This window comes from Argentina silus (assembly GCF_951799395.1).
Source record: "Argentina silus genome assembly, chromosome: 18".
Lineage (NCBI taxonomy): Eukaryota > Metazoa > Chordata > Actinopteri > Argentiniformes > Argentinidae > Argentina > Argentina silus.
The window spans coordinates 10,369,697-10,394,175 of record NC_139672.1 but is presented as its reverse complement, the minus strand read 5'-3'; the positions used below and the strand labels follow the sequence as shown (position 1 = coordinate 10,394,175).

At 47.3% G+C, this 24,479-nt stretch overlaps 1 protein-coding gene across 2 annotated transcripts in view; it reads left to right on the top strand.

The window, feature by feature from the left end:
* Positions 1-1,409: 1,409 nt before the first annotated feature.
* Positions 1,410-24,479, top strand: part of znf521 (zinc finger protein 521) — a 53,045-nt gene continuing 29,975 nt past the window's right edge. The window contains exons 1-2 of one of the 2 annotated variants that reach the window (XM_083690091.1): positions 1,410-4,466; positions 4,790-4,871. In XM_083690091.1, coding sequence (XP_083546217.1) covers positions 1,425-4,466; positions 4,790-4,871 — 3,124 coding nt within the window. In that variant the 5' untranslated portion in view covers positions 1,410-1,424. Of the gene's footprint in view, positions 4,467-4,786; positions 4,872-24,479 lie in introns of both variants that reach the window. The other variant, XM_083690090.1, reaches the window with a different exon arrangement.

Here is a 24,479-nt window from a genome sequence, read left to right as displayed (position 1 = left end):
GGGGGGGGGGGCACATTGGCAGTTTTCAAATGTCCCCTGGTCATCCCTGCACCTGCTTGTCCTTGGGATGGGTGAGGTAGTTATCTTCTCTGTCCTCCCTCCATTCCTCTCTCTGCCCTCACCCTGCCCCTCCACACTGCCCCCTGGCACACTCATCTATCCAGTACCGGCTGCCTTATGGCTCAGTTCAGATGGTGCTGCGCCAATATTCTATAATCTAATATATCCAGAGTAATGTATATAGAAGCCCATGTTTCTAACAATGTTATTATTTTTTCTGTTGACAGAGTTGTTCGACATAAAATGCTGTCATTCTACATCCAACACTATGGTTGAATTATTGTATATACATATATCTTTTTTTCCTTTTTTAACCTTGTAAAAACCTTGTTTTTTCCTTGTCATTAGGTCATTTTAGGGCCTATTATTTTTTCTGAAACTATTCAGGTTATTGTTAAAGAATAATAGAAGTGTCCTAATTTACCTCATGTGGGGCTTACATCTTAAAGCACCCCATTGCCTTGTGTTCGGTTTAAATGTCAGAGATTGCATTTTGAGTCACAGTAGGCGAAGCCATTACATGGCCACATACAAGGTTAATTGTGGTAAAAGCATTTTAATTTTTCCCTTTCCTCTAATTATACTTTGAATTACAGATTCAAATGTATGTTTTCAGATAACACCTAAGGAGAGGCATTGTTTCCTGTGAGAGACAGGCATGCAGTCGAAAAAAGTTTCAAGTTGCAAAGAAATGTAAATTCATACTTAGCCACCTTATAATTACCATAATGGCTATTGCTACAGCAGCCCACCTTTTACTATTTAAACAGAGCCAAGACAAATGAGTTCCTAATGCAATCTGACAAAACACATTCTCTCTGTCTCTCCCTCTCTCCTTTTCTTTCACTCATTCCCTCTCCCTCTCTCTCTTTCACTCTCGCACTTTCACTCACCCTTCTTCATTCTCTCTGTCTTTCTCTGCAGACGGTGTTGATATTGAGGATGACCCTTCCTGCTCTTGGCCTGCATCATCTCCCTCCAGTAAGGACCAGACTTCCCCGGGCCACTGCGATGACTACGATTTCGGCGAGGAGGAAGGAGGCCCTGGCCTGCCATACCCGTGCCAGTTCTGTGACAAGTCTTTCAGCCGTCTAAGCTTCCTCAAGCGCCACGAGCAGAGCCACGGAGACAAGCTTCCCTTCAGCTGCACCTTCTGCAGCCGCCTGTTCAAGCACAAGCGTAGCCGCGACCGCCACGTCAAGCTGCACACCGGTGACAAGAAGTACCACTGTGGCGAATGTGATTCGGCCTTCTCGCGCAGCGACCACCTCAAGATCCACATGAAGACCCACGCCTCCAACAAGCCGCACAAGTGTCCCGTATGCCGTCGGGGTTTCCTCTCCTCCAGTTCGCTCCACGGGCACATGCAGGTGCATGAGCGTGGCAAAGACAGAAGGGGAGAGGACTGGAAACTGAAGGAGACTCGTAAGTGCAGCCGCTGCGAGGAGGGTTTCGACGTCCCAGAGGAGCTGCAGAGGCACATCGCTGAGTGCCACCCGGAGTGCTCTCCGTCAGAGGACGGGGGCCTGGGCGCCGCCCTGCAGTGCATCTACTGCCACGAGCCCTTCAGCGACGAGGGCACCCTGCTGACCCACATCGACCAGGCCCATAGCCGTGACAGGAAAGGCCATGCCTGCGCTATCTGCTCTGAGCACTTCCTCTCAGTGGAGGACCTCTACGCCCACATGGATATCCACCAGCTCCCTGAGTCCAGTAACCATAGCAACAGCCCCTCCCTGCTAACGGTGGGTTACACCTCTGTTTCCAGCACCACCCCGGACTCCAACCTCTCCGTTGACAGCTCCACCATGGTGGAAACTGCCCCGTCTGTTCCCAAGACCCGAGGGAGGAGGAAGAGGGCTGCCCAGCACACCTCTGACATAGGAGGACGCTTGTCCAAACAACCCAAGGTCTGCTACAGTTGCATCTATTGCAACAAGCAAGTGTTCTCCAGCCTGGCTGTGCTTCAGATCCACCTGAGGACCATGCACCTGGATAAACCAGAGCAGGCCCACACCTGTCAGTTCTGCCTGGAGGTACTGCCCTCCCTGTTCAACCTGAACGAGCACCTGAAGCAGGTGCACAATGCCGAGGACCACGCTGCCCTGCTAGCCAGCCTGCCCGATGTCCTGCTCCAGTGTAACTTCTGCCCAGAGGTGCTGAGTGACCTCAACGCCCTTCAGGAGCACATCCGCTGCTCCCATGGCTTCCCCAGCCCTGTGGCCAAGGAGAGCAATGCCTTTTTCTGCCCCCAGTGCTTCATGGGATTCCTGACAGAGAACACCTTAGAAGAGCATGTGCGCCAGACCCACTGTGATGGGGACAGCCTGCGCTTTGACTCCCCCTTGGGGGTTACCTCAAAGGAGCCCATTGTGGAGGTCTACTCTTGCTCTTATTGCACCAACTCACCCATCTTCAACAGTGTTCTGAAACTGAACAAGCACATCAAGGAGAACCACAAGAACATTCCTCTGGCGCTAAACTACATGAACAATGGGAAGAAATCCCTGAGGACTCTTAGCCCATCTTCACCAATATCTTTGGATCACACTACGCTTCTCAAACAAGCAGGATCCTCTCGTGTTACCAGTGAGTTCATATGTAACCAGTGTGGGGCCAAGTACACCAGCCTTGACCTGTTCCAGACACATCTGAAGACTCACCTTGATGGCATGCAGCCTCAGCTCACCTGCCCGCAGTGCAACAAGGAGTTCCCAAACCAAGAGTCCCTGCTAAAGCATGTGACAGTCCACTTCACAATCACCTCCACCTACTACATCTGCGAGAGTTGCGACAAGCAGTTCACCTCGGTGGACGACCTGCAGAAGCACCTGCTGGACATGCATACCTTTGTGTTCTTCCGCTGCACCCTCTGCCAGGAAGTGTTCGATTCCAAGGTGTCCACCCAGCTCCATCTGGCTGTCAAGCACAGCAATGAAAAGAAGGTGTACCGCTGCACCTCCTGTAACTGGGACTTCAGGCATGAGGCGGACCTGCAGCTGCATGTCAAACACAGCCATCTGGAGAACCAGGGCCGGGCCCACCGCTGCATTTTCTGCGGCGAGTCCTTCGGTACCGAGGTGGAGCTGCAGTGCCACATCACCACCCACAGCAAGAAGTACAATTGTCGCTTCTGCAGCAAGGCATTCCACGCCATCGTCCTGCTGGAGAAGCACCTGCGGGAGAAGCACTGCGTGTTCGAGGGAAAGGCCCAGAACTGTGGCGCTAATGGCTCCACCACTGGAGGAGGAGATGCGGTGGCCAAGGACGACGCTGAGCTACAGGTTCTCCTAACCAACAGCCATGGCTCAGTGATAGCAGTACCAGGTGTTGTGGACACCCATAACAGCCACGATGGTAGTGAGGAGGAAGTGGACACCGCCGATCCCATGTTCAGCTGTGATATCTGTGGGGCGTCCTACACCATGGACTCCCTCCTCACCAACCACCAGCTCCGGGACCACAACATCCGCCCAGGGGAGAGTGCCATGAGGAAGAGAAAGGCAGATATGATCAAGGGCAACCATAAGTGCAATGTCTGCTCCCGCACCTTCTTCTCTGAGCCGGGGCTAAGGGAGCACATGCAGACCCACCTGGGCCCTGTCAAGCACTACATGTGTCCCATCTGCGGCGATCGATTCCCCTCACTGCTCACCCTGACTGAGCACAAGGTCACCCACAGCAAGAGTCTGGACACGGGCAGCTGCCGCATCTGCAAGATGCCCTTGCACAGCGAGGAGGACTTCATGGAGCACTGCCAGATGCACCCTGACCTGAGGAACTCCCTGACGGGCTTCCGTTGTGTGGTGTGCATGCAGACCGTCACCTCCACCCTGGAGCTCAAGATCCATGGCACCTTTCACATGCAGAAGACCGGCACCATGTCCACTAACCACCCCATCGGCCGCGCCACCCTCACCCAGCACCACCATCACCAGGCCCAGAAGATCTTCAAGTGTGCCTCGTGCCTCAAGGAGTTCCGCTCCAAGCAGGACCTGGTAAAGCTGGACATAAATGGGCTGCCGTATGGACTGTGTGCTGCATGTGTCAGCGCTGCTGGCTCCAAGAGCTCTAGCCCCACAGTGAATGGAGGCAGGCAGCAGCAGCAGGGTGGAGCTACGACACCAGCCACGGCAGCTGCTACATGGGCTCAGGGGGAGAGTCTCAGCCCCGGGGAGGGGAAAGGCAAAGCCGCTTCCTCATCGTCATCAACCTCCTCCTCATCCTCCTCAACTGCTGCCAAGACACGGTGTTCCAGCTGCAATGTGAAGTTTGAGTCAGAGGCGGAGCTGCAGAACCATATTCAGACGGTGCACAGGGAGCAGGGAGGGGATAGCAACAGCGGGCAGCTCAGGACCCCCCAGGTGTCCCCTGCGCCCAGGGCCAGCCCCTCACAGACTGAGGAGGTAAGAAACTTCAGTACATGGAGATAAACATCAGTATATGAATTACAATAATACCATTGCTTAGATGGTGTTGGTTGTCCAGTCAGCTTTTTCATTTGTTCTCTTTCAAAACACACACAACATAAATAAGTTCTTCAGCTCTGATAGTACTCAATGAGTGAGCTGGAATAAACTAATGCTTGATATTTGGTAGAAATAAGAGTCAGATTTCTAGTGAATGTAAATAAGGGGTTACAATGAATAAGAGATAGAGAAACTGTTATGATGTAGTCTAACACCCCATATCCTTTTGTTGCTTTTCCTCCTGGTCCCTTGTCCAGAAGAAGACCTACCAGTGCATCAAATGTCAGATGGTCTTCTACAGTGAATGGGACATTCAAGTCCATGTTGCTAATCACATGCTAGGTAAGAGATTACTATTTGTATTTTTTTGTCATCTATGGGAGCATATATTCAGATACTGTCTTAAATGTACAACGCAATACCTTTTAAAAATAAAAACCTATTCTGAATATTTCCTCAAGATTTTAAAAAGATTTTTTGTTTTTTTTGCTTTGAAAAATCTATATTCTCCACTGTGTTAAATTAGATGTAATCATGTGAGTGATGTTAATATATCCAATCTACATTCACTCCTCAACCTGAGCTGATGAAAAGAGTCTCTGCGATGCACCAACATGAACATTGTGACGCATATGCATGGTCTATTTCAAAAGCCAACTTTTCTGTCTTCACTGAAAATTCTCTATTTCAAATGTATGACCACAAATATAGCACAATTTGATAATTAGACAAAAGGGATTTCAGTGTATAACATTGAAATCCAATGATGAAGATGCATCTCCATTCTCACGGTTTGCCTCCGACACAAAGAACACATTTTCAAACGTCTTTACTTTTCGTTTTCATTTGTATGCAGGTAGAATCATTTCTAGAGAATACACAATTCAAAAACAGCCTCTCTTGCCTGCAGTAAGTAGGCGTCTGAATTCCAGTCTCTTCCTTTATTCATTCATTTATTCAGCTCATTTGGCGGCTCTTTCATTACACTGCATTATCTGTTGTCTTCAGTGGGAGAGAGACTCATTGATCTGGAACCAAACCGCCTCTCTGTTTGGGACGCGCTCCTGGGCGCAGGTGAATTTAAACACGGTGGGCAATTCTATCAGGACTGGTGGGCAATTCTATCAGGACCACACTGTTTGTGCATAAACAATCACAGGCATGTGATTTGTGATTTTGATGGTGTGGTGTGTATGTGAGAGAGAGAGAAGGAGAGAGAGAGACTGAGAGTGTGTAGGTGTGTGTTTTGTATTCATCTTTGCGATCTGCTCTCTCACCACTCTACTGGGGGTGCCTAATACAGTACCATGCCAGCATAAGTCCTTTCTCTTTCGAAGGCAGGCACAGTGCACACTAGGAGGGTAAAAAAACAAACCCCCCTACTGGTTAGTTTATGTCTGTCAGCCACACAGGCATCCTATTCCTCCATAATAGTTGAATCCAGGCAGCTTAGGAAAACAAGAGGATAGATGATTGGGCTATTGCTTGATGTCTTACTTTTCCAATATCTCACTCATATTGTTTTTTATTTACAAGATGATTGTAAGATGCATCCATTGTGTACAAGGAGGTCTGTGAACAGCATGTGTTTTACAGTGTTTGCCCCTGAAATGTATGACAGATAAAAAAATAATGATTGAATGCAATGAATGATTGAAATGAAGTCATTTCATTACTGAGATGAAAGATTTGAATGCAAAAAAATCGGAGGCCTCAAAACCAAAAGTAATCTAGATATAAGAGACACGTATTGGCCCAGCCTTCTTATTACACCAGTGTTGATCAGAGTTCATTTTGGGTGGTTTTATATGCTGAGGCATTTCTCCTATAGTCCCTCTTCGACAATGGGGTTAAATTTGGACCAGGCTGTAATTACTGTGAAGCCAATTTGGGCCAAAAAAGCAGGGAAAAAAAAAAGTCCTCATTTGGAAAAAGCTCTAAATACCTTCTCGTCCTGAAAAAAGGGACACTTTTTCCTTTTAATGGCCATCTGCACAGGAGAGGGGAAACGGGGGCTGGGGTCATCTCCGCTCAGCTGTCAGCGTTATTAGCGTAGGTAATGGAGCAGGCGCTGGATTCATAGGGGTGTTGTTTTCATCCCCGCTCCATGGTGTCGGTTCACACTGATAACTCTATATATAGTGATGTGGCGTGACATAACGGTAGTGCTAAGTGTATGGAACAACAAAACCTGAGCCTGTCTCACCGAGACAAGTCCATTTCAGCTGTCTTTGTAACACAATAGTCTCCGTAAGCCAAGTGCACTCTGCCTCTCCCTGCCTCCCTCCTCTCCTATCATCCTACCGAAAGAGCTTGTGGCCTCCTCATTTGTAAGTCTGCCAGCACATTTTGATGCATGGATATTAAGCTCCGATGACGATGGACCTCCTAGCTCGGACAGAAAGCACAGCTCTGGTGCATAACTGCTCGACATTTAGAATGGTAATCGTGGCGTAAATGAAGGGGAGGGGGAGGTGGCCATGGGTGCAGGAGTGTGCTCTGCAGACCAGCCCTGGCCAAGCCCACGGACAGCCCCACGTGTCTTAAGATGGAGGCCGCAGCCTGCTAGGGCCCAGATGGATCAGTACACATTTGCTGTACAGCTGGTCGCTCTGTTTGGGGACATGGTGTGATACTCCTATGGAGAAAAAAATGATATCGCCACCATCCAAGGAGCAATTTAATAGCAGGCTAGAAGACAGCTGGCCACTCTTTAGTTTAGAGTTTTTTTGGCATGGCGCACTTACAGAATTGAGGGTGTCCGATTTTTCTCCAGAGACAAACAGATTTATACAGCTTTCAGCTGTTGTGGCCACTATCAAATCCCTCATTTGTATCTTTCTTTGTTTGAGATGTTGATTAAGACTTCCCTCCCACTCCTACACACAGACACAACAATTTGTGACATTCCTCATCTGTTTTTGTCTCAAGGTTGCAAGAGACACAATATCGAAACTGACATTCCTCTATTTGGAAAAGTTTTTTGTTTGAAGGTCTTTTATTGTCAGATAAGCCTGTTTGGTTTTATCAGCAGGGCATCACCTCTTCTCAGTGCTTCACTTTGACCCCACTGTGAACTCTGACATTTGGAAGATCACGGGGGGGACGTTTGACCCATTTATCCCACTGTTTCGAATATCCCTGTGTGGATTTGAGGAACCGTGACACGTTTTTCAAGCGCAGACTGTGTCTTAAAGGGTTTTAAAGGTGAAAAGAGTTTTAATTGTTTCACTGTATCTGTGTTTACTCTGATCCTATCATACTCCGGTCCATTCCAAACGGCTGTAGCCAAGGTGGCAACGCTCAGAAGGACAATCATAAACAAACAAACCCAGCACATTCCAGAAAGTGGTTTTGGGGTCACCTCTACCGAATTTTGGGCTGGTGACAGCACTGAGCCTCAAGCCAAGTCAGGGAGGAGCCTTCCCTCTCACAGAGAGGAGCCGGTGGCCTGGTCGGCCCAGGCGGAGGGGGGGCACAGGAGGGGTGGGGGGGTTCGGGGGCGGAGAGGGAAAGACACATTTGCTGTACAGCTGGCCGCTCTGTGTGAAGCAGGCACTGTGGGCCGTTACAGAGCTGGAGAGAAGGGCGAGCGTGAGGCCTCTAGCCCTCCTCCAGTTTCTCCTCCTCTCTGTTATCTCTCCCTGCCTCTCCCTTTTTCATACTAACCACCGACCTGGCAACCCGAACTGTGTTGGCTTTTAGTGGTGGAGTAAAACAGGGGAGTATGACTGCATTTGGAGCTAAAAGGCTTGTTTTGTGCCCTTCTAAGGGCTGCAAATTATCCCTGACACATATCCTCTTGTTTTGGGTCCCTGGAGCAGCTTGGGCAATGGTGTGCTGATTATACGGTCTTCGTCACTGTCTCTTCTACACTGGTGGCAACACAGTTACTACTCCATTAAGGGCTTTTCTTCTCATGGTGTGGCGGTGTGTTGTTATTTTACCCCGTTTCAATACCTGCCCTATAATCCTCTTTGATTAGATTGCTATTGCGATACAATATAGCAATAACGCATCCTTTCCCAGTGCCGTGAACTCATTCATACAGCACATACACATGTAATCTGTTAACAAACATGGGGAACACTCCTTTTGACTCCTAAGGGGCTGGATCAGACTCCAAAACCCCATAGTCAACAGAGCACAGGAACAGGATCAATCTTATCAAATAAATAAGAGAACATAGCTCCTCCGACCAGCCACTGGAAACAAAGGAAGTCATGCGTACTGTATACCGAGTGTGATTTCTGACTGCTTTTATTAATTGGTGATTAATAACGCCTCTCTGTTCGTTAGCGTAGTCACCTCCCGCGCAGCCGAGTGTGCTGCTGCTAATATGCAATTACGCGCACCTTCCTGCTCGTTACATTATACCTCTCCCTGACTAATGTGGCGTCCATGAGGAGAATAGAAAACAGAGAAGGTTGCGAAAAAAGACTATCTTTAGATTCTCACATTCAGTTGCAGAGTGTTACCTGACTGGTTTCTTCCTTGGAAAAAAAACAAAAAAAAAACTTCGGATTTCTTCTTTACCTCAGAGACTGCATTACAACTTTTACGGCATTGCGGAGAGTGGGCTCTTCTTGGAGTTTTTTGTTGTAAAGCAGAGGTAATTGACATCACCAGGGGGATGCGCTGTTGCTAGGCCAGACAAGCTGAGTCTGATGTGGTCCTTATCTATTGATTTTCTTGACATTTCCCCACACCTCACAGGCTAGGCTAACATGTGAGGAAATGTGTGATGCTCCCAGTTCATACCGGTTGTTTGTTCAAGCTTTGAGGGAACAATGTCTGGACTGCGTTTTGATTGGTAGGCTGATGTCACCATGGTGATTTTTGACAAATCCTTTTTTGAGAGAGATTGTGGTCTCCCCTTCTCGCTGTGTATCTTTGCGTAGTCTTACCTGGTTGGTGGTTACCTTTTTACCCTTTGATCCATATCTGCTGTTGGATATTTTTGACAGTTTTTTACCAGATCTGTACCACAGAATTGTATCAAATGCTAAATGCGGGACTTGGCTGTTGTAACTTCAGCTTTAAACTACGTAAGACCACTTGGTAACTCAGGTGACCTGGATTGAGGTAGGTTCTTCCTGTGCTTCTTGCCATGTTTTATTTATATACAAGAGGGATGTCTCCTTTAGAGTGTTAATGCCAACCCTTGTTCTGAAGTGCCCCATAAATACTGAATGATCAAAATTAACCTCTCCGTTACTCCCTGTCCCCAAAGGCTCTGAGATGTCACGGAGGCCATCCGAGCATGCGCACTTCTGGGCCACACTGGTCCAAGGGGGTTGCTAAGCAGTCAGGCGGGGAGGGGGGCTTCAGGGAACAGTGCAAACAGACAGCTCTGCCTTAGTAAAGGTCAGAGCTGCAACCCACACCTCTCAAATCCCAGTCCAGCCCTGGTGGGACCCAGACCCAGACTCCAAGCGTGCCTGGAGATGTCTCATGGCCAGGGAGAATTACAGTGCTAGCGTTGTGATGTGTAGTGCTGTTGAGTGCTGTGGCTTTTAGAGGATCTTGTTGGTGTCAACTGAGCTGTCGCACACAGTAGTCCATCTAGTTACAATACATGAGAAACATCTTGCTTTAAAAAGCATCAATATTAAGGGTGCCAGTGGCATAGCCGTAGAATAGTCCATTTTGGTGGCTAACAACCAACAACAAACAGCCAGCGAAATGTACCCAAGGAATCCACAAAGTTGTACCCACTCTTTATGGCGCACAATTTAGGTTTTTCTAAAGTGCTGTGTAACAATTGACTGTTCTCATCAAATCTCAGTGTGTGTGAATGGCAGACCGGGGAAGAGAGGGGAGGGGGTGGGGGGGTGGGGTATGTGTGTGTGTGTGGGGGGGGGGGGGGTGAGCGCTCAAAGGCCCCCCAGCGTCAAAGCCTTAATAATCATGTGAGCGGCGCTGGACTTCATTACCCTCCTGTTCGACAGGCGGAGTGCCAGCCTGGATCGCTGGCTGGCTGTGGCAAGGTCAACGGCGGAGGAAAAACCAGTTACTGTGTTACTCCGGAGCGGAGTGGAGGGAGAGGGGCCGGCCATCTGTCAGCTCGGGCCTGCCATACCCGCAGAGCAAATGGACACGGGCGGCCAGAGGAGAGGCCACAGACACCCATAGAGCTAAACCCACCGAGCATAACACTGAGGCATGGGCAAGAGACTCGGCCAAAGAGATGGACCTTGATACTGCTAAAACACAGAGGCAGTGGTGGAGATGGAACAAACTAAATCTGTGAAATTTGGCATTGGGGTCTTGCGTGTTTATGTGTGTTTGCTTTTTAGTGTGAGTGCACTATTGGGCTCTCGCTGTTATGTGACCAGATGGCGAACCATTTGATATACCAACTTGATCTGTTACAGTATATATGACTATATTATAGTAATTTCTGACATCTTTTTAAACACCGCCTTTCATTTTGAGGTCAATGGAGGATGTAGCTTTCTAGTCACCCTGTGAAGAATCCTTCACATTTCTGTGATGCCCCCTTTTGCGTATTGTGGTATGTCCCTGTGCCTTTTTGCATACCTTGTACAACACCAGATGCAACAACTTTGTTGTCACATCGTTAAGTCTGTATCCCTCTATCAGGCGGCGGTTTTGGTGTTTCACCTTGCCTTCCCCCATATGCCTGGTCTGTGGAAAAGGGGGCGTCTGATCCGCAACCCTCTCAGCGAGGACCTTTACGATGCCCTCTGGCCGCTGTGGAGGAACCCTGTGGAATGTTCCAAAGCTCTCTAATAGGTTTCAGGTGCTGCGGGCCACCGGCCAGACCCCCACGCCCCCACCCTCACCCCCCTCCTGTGTCCCGTGTGATAGCACTCCCTGCTCCCAGTCAAAGCACCGCCATTTCTCCTCTAAAAAGGAGAAGGGGCAGAGCCATGAAAATGGACACCCGCCATTTACAGTTGAGGAAAAACGCTCCCTCAAAACAGATTTCTCCCGTAGATTTTGCCCCAATTTGAAATAATTTGCCTGTTTGATTTTCACTTTGGCCTAGCATAGTTTGACATGTGGTATGCCTACTGTTTTTCTTCTTGATTTCTTAAAGGTTTTTATTTTTTTACGTCCTTGTTCTAAAGAAAATGCTGTATGAATGACACCCAGAGCACTGCATACTGCCAAATAGTTTTCCTTCTACTGTTCTGAAATATCAAAGTATTCCTCAGATCAAAGTGCATTCGTACTGGCAGTTGACTATTCTGACATGATCTCTTAACCCTGTGGATGAGGAGAAACAGATCTGCAGTCTTGTCTCCACAGCACCCTTCCACAACTCAGCTACCAAAGTTCCTCCTTGTTTTTCCGTTCTGTGAGTGCCGACCCCCCGGCACGAGCGTCAACACGCTCCGGAAAACAGAGAGAGAGATGGTCCTGGGCGATTCCCCTCCTCATTAATGGAAATCACACAGGAACTCCCAGGATGAAAGCTTTATTAGTTATTAAGCATTAATGTCGATATCAGTGCTAATATGGTTACTCTGGTGCTGGCGAAATGGAAGTGTCGGAGTGGCACAGATTTAGTATGTCACCGTTGTACACCCAGGGTTTAATTAAGGAGATCCTTTTCAATCTTGTTATATCGAGATAATGTGTGTACTGCATGCATCATGGGTTAAAATATGACACATTGCATTCTGCTACAACATAATCTCTACAGTACGTGTGTTAAATTGTAACATGCAGGATAGGTAAGTGAGGTTGCTTATCAACCATTAAAGCACGTACACTGCATGAGTAAGTTTTCTAGCTTACATAGTGTTATAATGGATGTTTGTCATTATATTTTATTGTACTTTTGATACAGTACACTGCACGATTTAGAAGGAATTTGACATTGTTGCCTTTTTTCCTTTTTTTACTGAGAAAATGGTCCATCACGTAGAAATACACTCACATGCTTAGACACAAGCATTAGCGGTAGAATGTTCCCAATTGTTCTCTTTCCGTGTCTCTGGTTCCATTCCAAGCGTCAGAGTTCAGCGTGAACATTGGGGCGACGCAGCCCCTTTGTCTTTCCATTTGTCCCACCAGCGCCTGGAGACGTCAACCTTAAGCCACTCTCTCTCTGATTAATCTTTAACGTTTATAATTACTAATTAAGTTAGTAAGAGACTTTTAATGTAGTCCTCCTTCAATGGGGAGCAGAGAGGACAACAGATCATTAGCTTCAATAATGAACGTGGATGAGACAGATAATGGCCTATGATAGGTGAACACTGACAGTTATATTAAATGAGGCGGTGGGTACATGGGAAATACTGTGAGGAAGTGGCACTTTCATGGATCGGGGACACTCTCGGAGACGGAATGGCGGAGTGGTGCCGCAAAGTCCAGCGCAGGCATGGCAATCGACATCAAGGAACTAGGCAAGGGAGTGGAAGATGTGTCATTTTAGTTGGTAGACAAACTAGTCTGTGATTGTGTGCTGCGTCTTTTATGTTCAGTGTTGATCGTGGCGTCAAGTATTGTGATAGATTGTACTTTTTTTTCGGAGTCTATGGTCTCTCTAATGTGTTATGTGTATCTCATTATCACATTAGCGCATTAGCGCTTGCTCTCATTATCCCGGTGGCTGTGAGATACTGCCCATTAAAGGAGTCATTTTATCTCTGTTTTTTACCTTAACGACGATGCTACCCTGGCACATCCCCGCAAGCCTGCCCACTTTGGGAAAGGTGCTTATGCCATAATGATTATTATCATTAAGAAGATATTAATGTGCTTAGTGTTTGCGACCCAGCTGCTCATCACGGCCAGAGCTCCCCGTCGGCGGAGGGGGGAGAGGGTCGCTGCCAAAATGGACTCTGCATAGGGGCACCGCCCACCTGTCCAGAGGCCTTGGGGTCACTAGAGGTCACGCCTACAACCGGGCCCTCTTTTTTGGGCCAGTCTGGTCACTAGTCATACATACTGTACCCATATTTTCAGGGTAGGCTTGTTGATGTGGGGTTATGGTTTTGTGTTAGCATCAAAAAACTACGATAAGGGTATTGGGGTGACTAAATATACAGATGAAAAAATGACAATGATTCCAAGTGATTATTAAATCCAACCTAATTTTAAACATCTCCCTCTTATACAATATTGGCATACATATTAATTATAGTTCTGTTTTCTCGATGTGAGGGGAAATGTATGTTTTCCCTGTAGAGATTCATTCCACATAATTATACAGTGAATTTCCATGTTACCATTATCACACACTGCTCCAACAGTGGATCGGTCTAATGCTGGGTTTGGGGAAAATGAGATTCAGCCAGATTGTGCAAATGATTTGTTTAATTTCCTCAATAGTCTTAATCACAGAATCATAAAAACAGACAATGTGACATTACCATATACGAGTTTCTCCCCTTTTAACAATTTCCACAAAATAACTTCAAATGAAGGGTAAGCGAAACATGCTCACCACGATCGTGACTGGGACAAGATTTATCACAGTTGGAGACAGAAGAACTATAGTTTCACGTTTTTTTTTGTTGCGTACTGTAGCTACCTCAGAGTTTGTCGTCACAGACAGAGACACAGAGACAGTGTGGGGCTGTAGGCTGTCTGGCTCGCTCTCCTCCTCTCCCAGTTTCAAATTGCTGCTTCATTAGGACTTGGAAGAGAATCCCGTGGTTACATTTAATCAAACGAATCGGTATGGCAGACCCACACAATCAATCACAATCCTTATCCAATATGCTACATTCTGTAACTACCATGCTGGCTTGGAGAAAAGTCAATTACAGACCCCTCTTGCCTCTCTTCTGCTGGTTGCTGTGATATTATCCCCTTTTTTGCAGTTGTTTCATTATGCATGCATGCACAGTTTGCATCTAGTTTATGCAGTTTTTCATATTGGTTCCATACTTATTGTATGATTCACAGACTCTGGGTTGTTGATCTGATGTGCCATATCTATAAGAATCAAATTAATTATTAATGAATTTTTCAAATTAACGCGCTGGTGTTATCAGGCTACAGTCGATGGCTGTCTGTCTCTGAGTGGTGGTGAATTCAAGGATCTTTTCCTACTGTATCTTCTCTTTAGTTCTCCTCTCTGGATGTTCCGGTTCACTCTATAGCCCTTTAGCACACGCGCACACACACACGCACACACACACACACACACACACACACACACACATACTCACATTCCCCCCCACCTACACACATTCACTCCCCCCACCTACACACACACACACACACACACACACACACACACACACACACACACACTCTCTCTAGCTAGGTTGGTGAGGGCCACGGCTGCTGCTCTTCCGCGCAGTCCCAGAGTGGCTCCCCGGGCTCGGCTGCCAGTTGTTTGCCAGCGTCTCCGGGTGGAATTCATTCAAATTAAAGCGGCGGAATGAGGCCCGAGTCCCAGTATGCCTCGTCCCTCTCCTTCATCAGCATTCCGCCGATGAGAGTAATTAAAGCATAAATTAATTCTGCTGTAAGCAGAGGAGCCACAGAATAACTGATATTAGAGGCTGGATGATGAATGCTTGGCATCAAGGGAGGTCTCTGGGGAAGAGGAGGAAATTCACAGATCTCTCTTTCTTTATTTCTTTCTCTCTTTCTTTCTCCCTCTCTCTGTCTTGTGCTCTCCTTTTCTCTCTGTCGCTCTATCGCTCTGTTTTGCCCTGTCTAGTTTTTTCTCTCTCTCTCTCTCTCTCTCTCTCCCTCTCTCTCCTTGTCTCTCTCGTTTCATCTCTTTCTCTGGGTGTCTGTGTTCCCTTGCTTTTTGTATTCTTTCCTTATTCTTCTCCTTTCCTTTTATCCCCATATCGTGGTTTTGTTATTACAAGCCATGCTAAAGACAGCACACGCAAGACTGTGGGGTTGAAAAGCACACGGCTTGCTAACCAGAGAGGTCTTTATTATTAAGCAGCGTCTGCCAACCCAAATTAAAAATGAATTTAGCGGATAGATTTTTCTCATTGTCTCTCATTATGACATGGCATTGTATTGTAAGACTTAGCATTTGCCTCGTAGCATTAGCATGTACTGTACTGTACTGATGCTGCAAATGCTAGCAGATTGTAACAGGTGACGCTTGGAGCCAGAATGGAGGATGAAGGATGTATACAGCTATATGGTTATCAATAGAACCACAATGGTGAGTATGCTCAAATGTAGGCCTACTGTGTCAGTACTGTACATTTCTTATTTGTACAACAATTACAATACAGGTTATGTTTTTTTCGATCAAAGACATAGTTTGAATGATCCCTTTAAAGGGAGGAATTACAGTATCTACTGTCAACTAAATAACAATCTACTCTGCACATGAATGATTATTTCTGAGGTTTGATATTGAAGCTCGACGCTTTCCAGATGATGTGATATTCTAGCCAGTATGATTCAATGATCCCCCTCGTCCCCTGGCACTTTATTTTTGGAATAGCACATCTTTAGCGAGAGCAGTCACAAGACAAACAACAACTCAACTCATGAAACGCAGAGATTGGACGACGCTGTCAGCGTGACTGCTTTTTTCTCTCTCTCTCTCTCTCTCACTCTCGCTCTCATAGAATCAAATGAAATTGAACAAAGGTTAGCCCTTGTGGGGTTTATGATAATGCGATATACGATTCTGCCGTGGAATTTGCCAATGCATGTCTTTGGCACTGTCTGACTCAAGAGGGAGAAGTGAATGGTAATGATTTTGACCTTTGACACTCTCTCTTATATAGCCCTTTGGGTATAACGCCTTAAAAAGACGATAAACAACAAGATATATTTGTCTTGTTTGTATTTTGTGTTTTTCCTGTCTTAATGACACACTATAGTGGTTTATATTTGGATATAGGGATACTGTGACCCGTAGTTACTTATCTTCTCGGTTTTTAATTGGTTCGTTCCAGAATATTTGGAATAAATGTAAATGAGAGGAAGCTCAACTTGAGAGTTACTGACCGCCATTAAGAATTAAAGGGGCCTGGCTCGGCGGCGGTGGGGAGCCCAGAGTGAAAGATTAGAATCCATAAGGGGGCCAAATGCAGAGGAGATGCGACCGGGGTCCCCAGAGACCCAGGGCTGAACCCACACACATAGATGGGGGTGGGGGAGTTGGAATGAAGCCGTCATCGGCACTGCCCGGTCCTGATTAGTTCTTAAAGGGGCGGCTGCCCTGTTTTTCTTCCATGGTTGTTATTTGTTTTCCACTGTAAGACTGGCTTCATATTAGCTGGTGAATAAGATTTGCCTCAAATGTCTTCCGTATGTGTCATTTGAAGATTCCTCTGGAGAGTGTGCTGGTTTATGTGTGTTTATATATGATTATCTATTTTTCTCCGCTCATACCCCCCCCTTCTCTCCTTCTCTACCCCCCCCACCCCCTCTATCTCTCTCCCCCTCTCTCTCTATCTTCTCTCACGATTCATGGTAGGAAGCATGAAGTTCATGCAGAAAAAGTAATGATAAAGGCATTTCATTTGAATTATTTAGTGATCCTGTCTTTTTATAGTTTTGTGGTTTACCTACGGTACTGTCTGCACCTTACTAAAAGCTTGGTACTTAGTTGTTGTTTTTAGACGGCATGCCAAAGACTATGTATTGCTATAGTGCATCATATTCCCGTTTATCATCTCAAAATGACGCAGTTTTTATTTTTGGTATATTTGTATCAACTACAGTAGGTTTTTTGGAGAACTGCTGTATCAGCAGCAGTAGGAGCCTTGTTTGTTTACATACTTTGATCTATGGACCAATAAAAAAAAAAAAAAATCAGAATTAAACCTTGGCGTAACAATGACCTTAAACACAATGACACTCTTTCCCATAACATTGTCCTGTCCAATAGTCCAGAACTCCCCTAAGAAACCTTACTGCAAGTCTTAGCGGAACAGAGAGAGAGAGAGAGAGAGAGAAAGAGAGAAAGAGGGAGAGAAATCGATTACTCTACTGTCTCGGCCCTGGCTGAATTACTGAAACAAGATGCTGCACTTAGAGAAGTCTTTGGAGAGACAGAAGGAGAGAGAGAGAGAAGTGAGGGAGAAGAGAGGGAGAGAGAGAGAAGGAAACACTTTTAGGGACATGGGTGCCATTTAGACTAGGACCATCTCCTTACAAAAAGCCACTAAAAGCAGTGAATGATCCTCTTCCTGTCCCAGCGAGGGAGGCGGTGAGCCTCGTGTGGTTAAGTGAATACAGAACAAACACTCAGGTTTGAGGTCAACCCAAGATCATTAAAGGGAGCATCCATTCCACCGGTCCAAGCATTGTGTTCATACACAGTACAGTACAACACATGGTATGTAGAGAAAAGGGATCAGACAGGGATGCCCTAGTCTACTTCTCACAGGCCTAAAGACCTACAGTACACCCGGATGTTTGTTGCACCCAGCACCCAGATGTTTGGGTTGATATTGTAGACATCAGGTGGTCATGCTCTCATGCTTAACTTTGTTTGGGGTGAGAGGCCGGTGCTGGAGCAGCAAAAACAGCAATTAGAGGATGCTACAGTACGGCCTACGGGGATTGCAGTTGGAGTTCGACATCCACATTTCCTGATAGTCGTTACTTGACCTATGTACTGTACCACGGGCAGTGGCGCTGTATTGATGACCGACTATTTAGCCATTCCGCTCCTCAGACAAGCACTTTGTTATAAAAGAGCAACGTAATAGATTTCTATGCGATTTGAATGATTGGGAGAATCACACTAAACGCGTGAGAGAGCGCGAGGTCAAACGCGGCGGTACGAGACGGGAGCGCGTGGCGACACGTGCGGTGTTGTAATCAGACTCATGTAAAATGGGGTGTTGTTTAATGTCCAGGCCGGGCTTTTTATTGTCTGATACTTCGAGGGATGAAAATGAATCCCGCTCGTTTGGTAGACGGAACGCGGCGCTTAAGGGACCCAATCCCTGTAAGTGCCATTAAGTGGAAATTGCCGTTCACATATTCCAGTGGTTTGATTAATTACTCGCTCTCATGTGCTTCCGTAAAGGCCCAATGAAATATGGGGAGCAAATTGCATTGTGTTCCTGTATCCTGTTATGTAAAAGCAGTTTAATTATTGACACATGTTTTGCCACCTGGCAGGGGAAGGGATGGTTGGACATGAATAGAAATTGTACAATAGATATTATGGATGTGTATAGAGCTAGGCTAGCTCTCGAGAGTTTCTGTTCCACTATCTGTGTCAGTGTCAGTGTCTGTTCTGTTCTTCCGTTTCTAGAGTGGCGTGTGAGAGTAAGGGGTTGAAATGAAAAGAGGAACATGTCACACACCTCTGAGTGATGTATTTTTGAAGAGGGGAATCGCGTTTTTAACCCTGTTTGACGGTGCTCGGCAGGGCTGCTTTTTCTTTTTTACAGTTGCAGTCTGATAAATATGTAGTTAAGGAGATATTTTTCTGAAGGCTTTACAAGCCCCCGGGGGGTTTAAAAGATTTGAAGCTTTGTGTGATATCTTAAGGTAGCTCTTTTTGATCAGAGAGCAGGCTTTGTCGTTCTGCTGCTCCTTTTTTGACTGGGAGGAGATTGTGTACGAAGCCAACCAGCAAATCGTTGGTTTTCTGTGAACTGTCACTCTCTAAACCCACATGCATCAACTCCATTGTGTTTTTCTTTTCTTTTTTCTTTTAGTAACATTACCTAAGGTTGTGTTTTATGTGGGCAGCGCCCCCTTCTGCTATGGAGACTAAATAGCATGAGTCAGTCTCAATACTTGACACCTTTTGATATAGACTATTCTACACATTTCATTCTATATTCTACTGTGTATGCAGAGGTATCCCTTCATAGCACTCTCCTGCTGGCATGCAAGCTCCCCCCACCCCCCCTCCCTCCCCCCTCCCTCCCCCCTCCCTCCCCCATCCCTGAGCTCTGTATGAACAGCAGGACTCTGATGCTCAGTCCCGCGTTGCTCCTGTTTGCCCAAAAACGATCCGATCTGGCGCTGCTTGCTCTCTCCCTACCTGATCTAGTTGACTGGGCTGCGTAAGCTAGGTAGGCAGTCCCTGTCTCCATCCTAACCCCCCTCCTCCCCGCTCCTCCCTCCCTCCCAATATGCACTTGGACCAGGGCTCAGGCTGCACCTTTTGTGTTCCACAGGGATAAGGGGGCCAGATGGAGGAATTTGATTAACCAGCAGTGGAGGACCAAATGTTCAATTGGATACAGAACCAGTTGGAGAGAGGGAGGGAGGGAGGGAGAGATGGTACGAAGGGAGGGAGGAATGGGATAGAGGGATATGGGGTGGGGGTAGAGGGAGAAATCTAAAATGGCTGGCCGTGTGCGCCGGCCAACACTTTCCAGAGGGGAGCCGAAACAGGCACTGAGGTGTAGTAATGCAGAAGCCCTTTTCCAAGTACCAGCTGGGCCTTTTAGGAGCCTCTATCCCCACAGCAGACACTCGGCAGCCTCAGAGCAGCTTGACTTTACCATATGTGGAACTTTTTTATGCTCCACCTGGTTTCCCCGGGGGACCCGTGCCGCTGGGACGCCAGAGGCAGGTGAATTGCTCTTAATGCAAGGCACTGAATCACTGGGCCAACAACATGAGGGAAGCGCCTGGGGAGAGGAAATGGATCTGTAGAAAGACTGGCGCGGACTGGCGCGACCTTGGAGCCGGTGCCCGCCTGCAGAACAGGAACGGGGCCGCGTGATGTGTCATTGTGTCGTCGCTCTGCGGCGTGCTACCACTTTAATAATACCCACAGACGTATTTTTTTTTAGATTTGACGGTGTGTATCAGCTTTTTAAAATGGAACTTAATCCATTTGCAAACTGGCTGTGTCTTTCTTGTGCTCCATTTAGTGCTCCCTTTCTTTGCCCCCTGGTTGATTTGAAGCCTTTTCTCTTTCTTTAACGCTATCTCTCTTTCTCTCTTTCTCTCTTTCTCTCTCTCTTTCTCTCTTTCTCTTTTTCTCTCTTTCTCTCTCGTACATCACCTATTTCATCCTGGTTAGCATTTTATGTTGTAAAGTTTTTAACGTAGCAAATAGAAATATAATCACTGTCATATTTATATCATAATTTCATTTTGGACCGATGGCTTGTTCACTGTGGTTAATAGCTATTTGTTTGGGGGTTTGTTCTTAACGTCAGGTACTGTACATCTTGGTAGAATTTTTAATGGGATGTGGTCTGATATTCGGGGTATCAGAACAGATAGGCCAGACGAGGACGATTTCAGGCAGGGCAGCGGGGTACAGCCACTCTCCTGCCTGCACCTGTCTCACTGTGGGGGTGGCACATCGCCAGAGGTCAGGGGTCACCAGCGGGGCTGTCAAGGTCAAAGGTTTATCACCCTCCGAGGGGTGCTGGAGCCATCACTCAGGCCCCTACACTACAACATCATCGGGTAGCGCTGTGTTTTTCTTCCCCCACTTTTTTCTAATCCTTCCAAATGGCTCGGGCTAAAACTCCTGACAGCAGCGAGAGAAGGCAAACTGTGGGGTGTGGAGCTCTAAGCCATCAGCTGGAGATTTCACTTTGAAAAGCTGCCTTTTTTCCCCTCCCTCACTGGCCCTTTCCACCAATCAGAAACCTCCCGTTCAGAGATCCGGGCACCCAGAGCAGCCGCCCTCTGACCCCACGAGCGGTTGTTGGTTTGTTTTGTTTGGGTTTTTTGGAGTGGACGAGACGGGGTGGCAGGGGGGAAGGGGGAGGGGGAGGGGGGGGGGGGGGGTTGACAGGTCAGGCAGCGGGACTTGGATGAGGTCTTTAGCAGAGACAGCCAGGGAGAGTTGATTTCACAGGCCAAGAAAAAGGCACTAGCTTGTGAGCTGTTCCAACTCCAGTGTTACAGTCTGATTACTGCAAAGAAAAGAGAAGCCCGGTCGTCACACTCCCACTCATTAAGACATATGGAAAACGGCCCATTTCACGGGGGGAAAAGTGGGGCCATTCATGCAAAGTCGATTCCATCAGCCGACAGACATTCCTTGATACCCCTGTTTGCGCAGCTGTGGCCCCCGATTAAATTACCCTGACCCTCTCCCAACACCCACGCCTCTCCTCTGCCCCCCTCCACCACTCCCCCCTACCTCCTCTGAGCCAGCTAGGAGCTTCACTGTAGGGGTTCAAAGTCGCTGGGGATAGGGGGAGAGGTGAGGAGACAGGAGGGGGCCACATAACCCACTGCTCCCCCTACTGGCAGCCGTAATTGGGGCGAGGCCGGAGAGCTTCCATGGGTCAGAGGAGGAGCCTGTCATGCGATGGGGCACAGGGGGGCGGGCGTACAAGGCGCGTCCCCGGAGACGGAGCACTAACCGTCACGCTGTAGCATGAGCTCTGACAGGCCGCGGGGGACGGGGCCCGCCGGATCGAGCCTGTCAGCTGTTCCGGCAGTGCCGAGCGATCGAGGAGCCCTCCACCGGGACTGTATTACTGAAGGCTTTTCTTTCTTCTCTGCCTCTGTTTTATTTTTTGGGGAGGGTTGGGTTGTGAGTGTGTGTGTGTGTGTGTGTGTGTGAGGGGGGTGTTGAGGGGTATAATTGAGAGCACAGAGGGAGCTTCGTCTCTCCATCTTATGATTTGGAGGTGAAGACAAGTGCCCGCGGGGGCCCCCTGTCAGAGCTTTTGGGCGCGCTCGGCACAGACTTCAATAAAAACACACAAAAAGAATTCCCCCAGAAGGGCGCCTGGCTGAATTGCTGACGCCGATGTAAAAGATTCCGTTTTCAGTGAATCATTTAGTACACGACCCTGCGTTCGCTATCCAACGTGACAACAACAGGAAACCCCCCCCCCCCCCCCATCCTCCTTTAACCAAAAAAACAAACACAAAAACGTTGAGAATACCAAATTATATTTTCGCACATACTATTTCACACATTGATCACCTCCCACCACTCCTCCGTACTCCCCATCCCCAACTCACTCCCCTTCTCTTTTCCTCTGCCTTTCACTCCATTCCTGTCATGACAAATGTCAAACGTAGTCAGCGAGGAGTGTGTTTTTTTCTTTTGGCAAACCAGCGCTTGCCAAGTCTAGCGTACGCTGGGACGCTAAGACTTCTGCGGAAGCATCGCGGCGGAGCCTCGGCATCAGATATTTCAGAGAAAGTAACAGACATGTTTGAAAGTGTTGTCACAGGCTCACAGGCTCCCGCTGTTTGTGTTTTACCAGAGGGAAATGGCGCCTTCTCAGCCCTTTTTGTCTCTTTCCTCCCTATTGTTGTTGTTTTTTTGTGTTTTTTTTTTTAAAGTTGTCTCTCTCTGTTTGGTTGTTATCACTTTTATTGTGGTTAGCAATCACAGCATGCTTGTTTTTTTGGGAGGTGGGGGGTAATTTTGTGGGTTTTGACAGAGGGGGTTGGGTTGTTGTCGTCAGAGTTAAAATTAGAAGAGTTGCTTCTTCTCTGTGACTTGGAGAGTTTGTCATGTCGTGAAAAACTGTGGGGTCTGTCAGTCACAGAGATGCCACGTTTTAATCATCTCTGTCCCACTTGTAGAGGTGCTGACGGATAGAGTGAGGGTTCCCTCCCCTGGACAATAAGATTATGCCAGAATCTCACTCTCTCTCATGTCACATGTATAGCAACCAGTTAAGAAATATGAAAAGTTTTCCTCGACTTAATCCTGCAATTCAACGGGGGAATCAAGCGATGACTGGTGGTTTTGAAGACATATCACAAGTCTGTGTTTGAACATTTTTGTGATCTTATGAAAAGATATACGGCATCTTATGACAGTTTGAAGGAGATTGGCAACTTAATAGCGAAAGATTGTCACTGCAAAAGGAGAAGCAGAGCTGATAGAATCATCGGAATCCTCGACATCTTAGCGACACAATGAATAAAGGTTCCCCCCAAGAGTGTGATAACAATAGTGTTTTGTAATACTATAGCCTTTCTAATAACACTCCAAGGAATTTCATGTACAGTAAAAAAGAGATTCTTTGTTAACTATTGCAGGGTAGATAGCGGATTATATTTGACAGAATACAGTGTTTTTCCCAGTAGAGTCTGTTTTGAGTAACTAACCAAGCCAAAAAATATAGGAGACTCTACTTGTAGAGTTACTGTACAGTAGCCAGACTGCAGCTTCATCTTGACCCTGTGTAGACTTGGGCAGTACAGTACATCCCTCCAGCAGTGTCTCCTATAAGCCTCCCACCCCCCCCCCCCTCCTCTCCCATCCCCCCATGCCCTAAGCCCCAGCCTGAGCACACCCTGTGGACCTCTCCAGAGATCTGGCCTCTTGCTTCCGAGAGAGCATCCACTGACAGTCTTAATAGACAAGTGGTCTCTCTCCAAGGCCGAGGAGAGAGAGGGAGAAAGAGAAGAGAGCTCTTCTCTGCAAAGACCACTCTGGGCATGTCTGGGATAAGTGCCGTTTTCTCTTCCCCTCCCTCCCCCCTCCTGCACCTCCACCTCCTCCTCCTCCTCTCCAGGCCCATCCAAGGCTGTGTTTACAGGGAGGAATTAAACAGTGCCGTCAGAGAGCAGTGAACACAGGAAGAAGGGGCTGAGGAGCGAGGCTGAGGAGAGTAGGGCTGAGGTTGAGGGCCTCTTTACCATGTAGGATCCTCTGCCCCCCCCCCCCCCCCGATGTGATCTCTCCTTTAGACTGGGTGAAATTGGCCGAGAATCCAGCTGAAGTGTTTTCCAAAGCAGAAAGCAAATAAAGAGAGTACATTAATTTGCGCAAGTATATTTGTAGAGACAAAACAAATCATCAAATGCATTATATTGCTATTTAGTATGGTTATGCTGCAATTGACAGCTTCAAAATGGAGATTTATTGGCGCAAAGGCTCAATTTGAGCTTTAAACAAAAATAACTTCGGAGGAGGGACATATTCCATCAAACCCCCAAGCAATTAGCCCACCCCTCCCCTTGTCCACCTAGCCATTGTGTTCTTTGTAAAAGTCATTCTTCTTACCTTACCAGTTTTTTCTCCATCCTCTGAGACTCCGATGGAAGTCCAAGGGCTCTGAGTTGAACCCACAGTTGGTTTAAGTGTAATGAAATGTATGTCATGTCTCT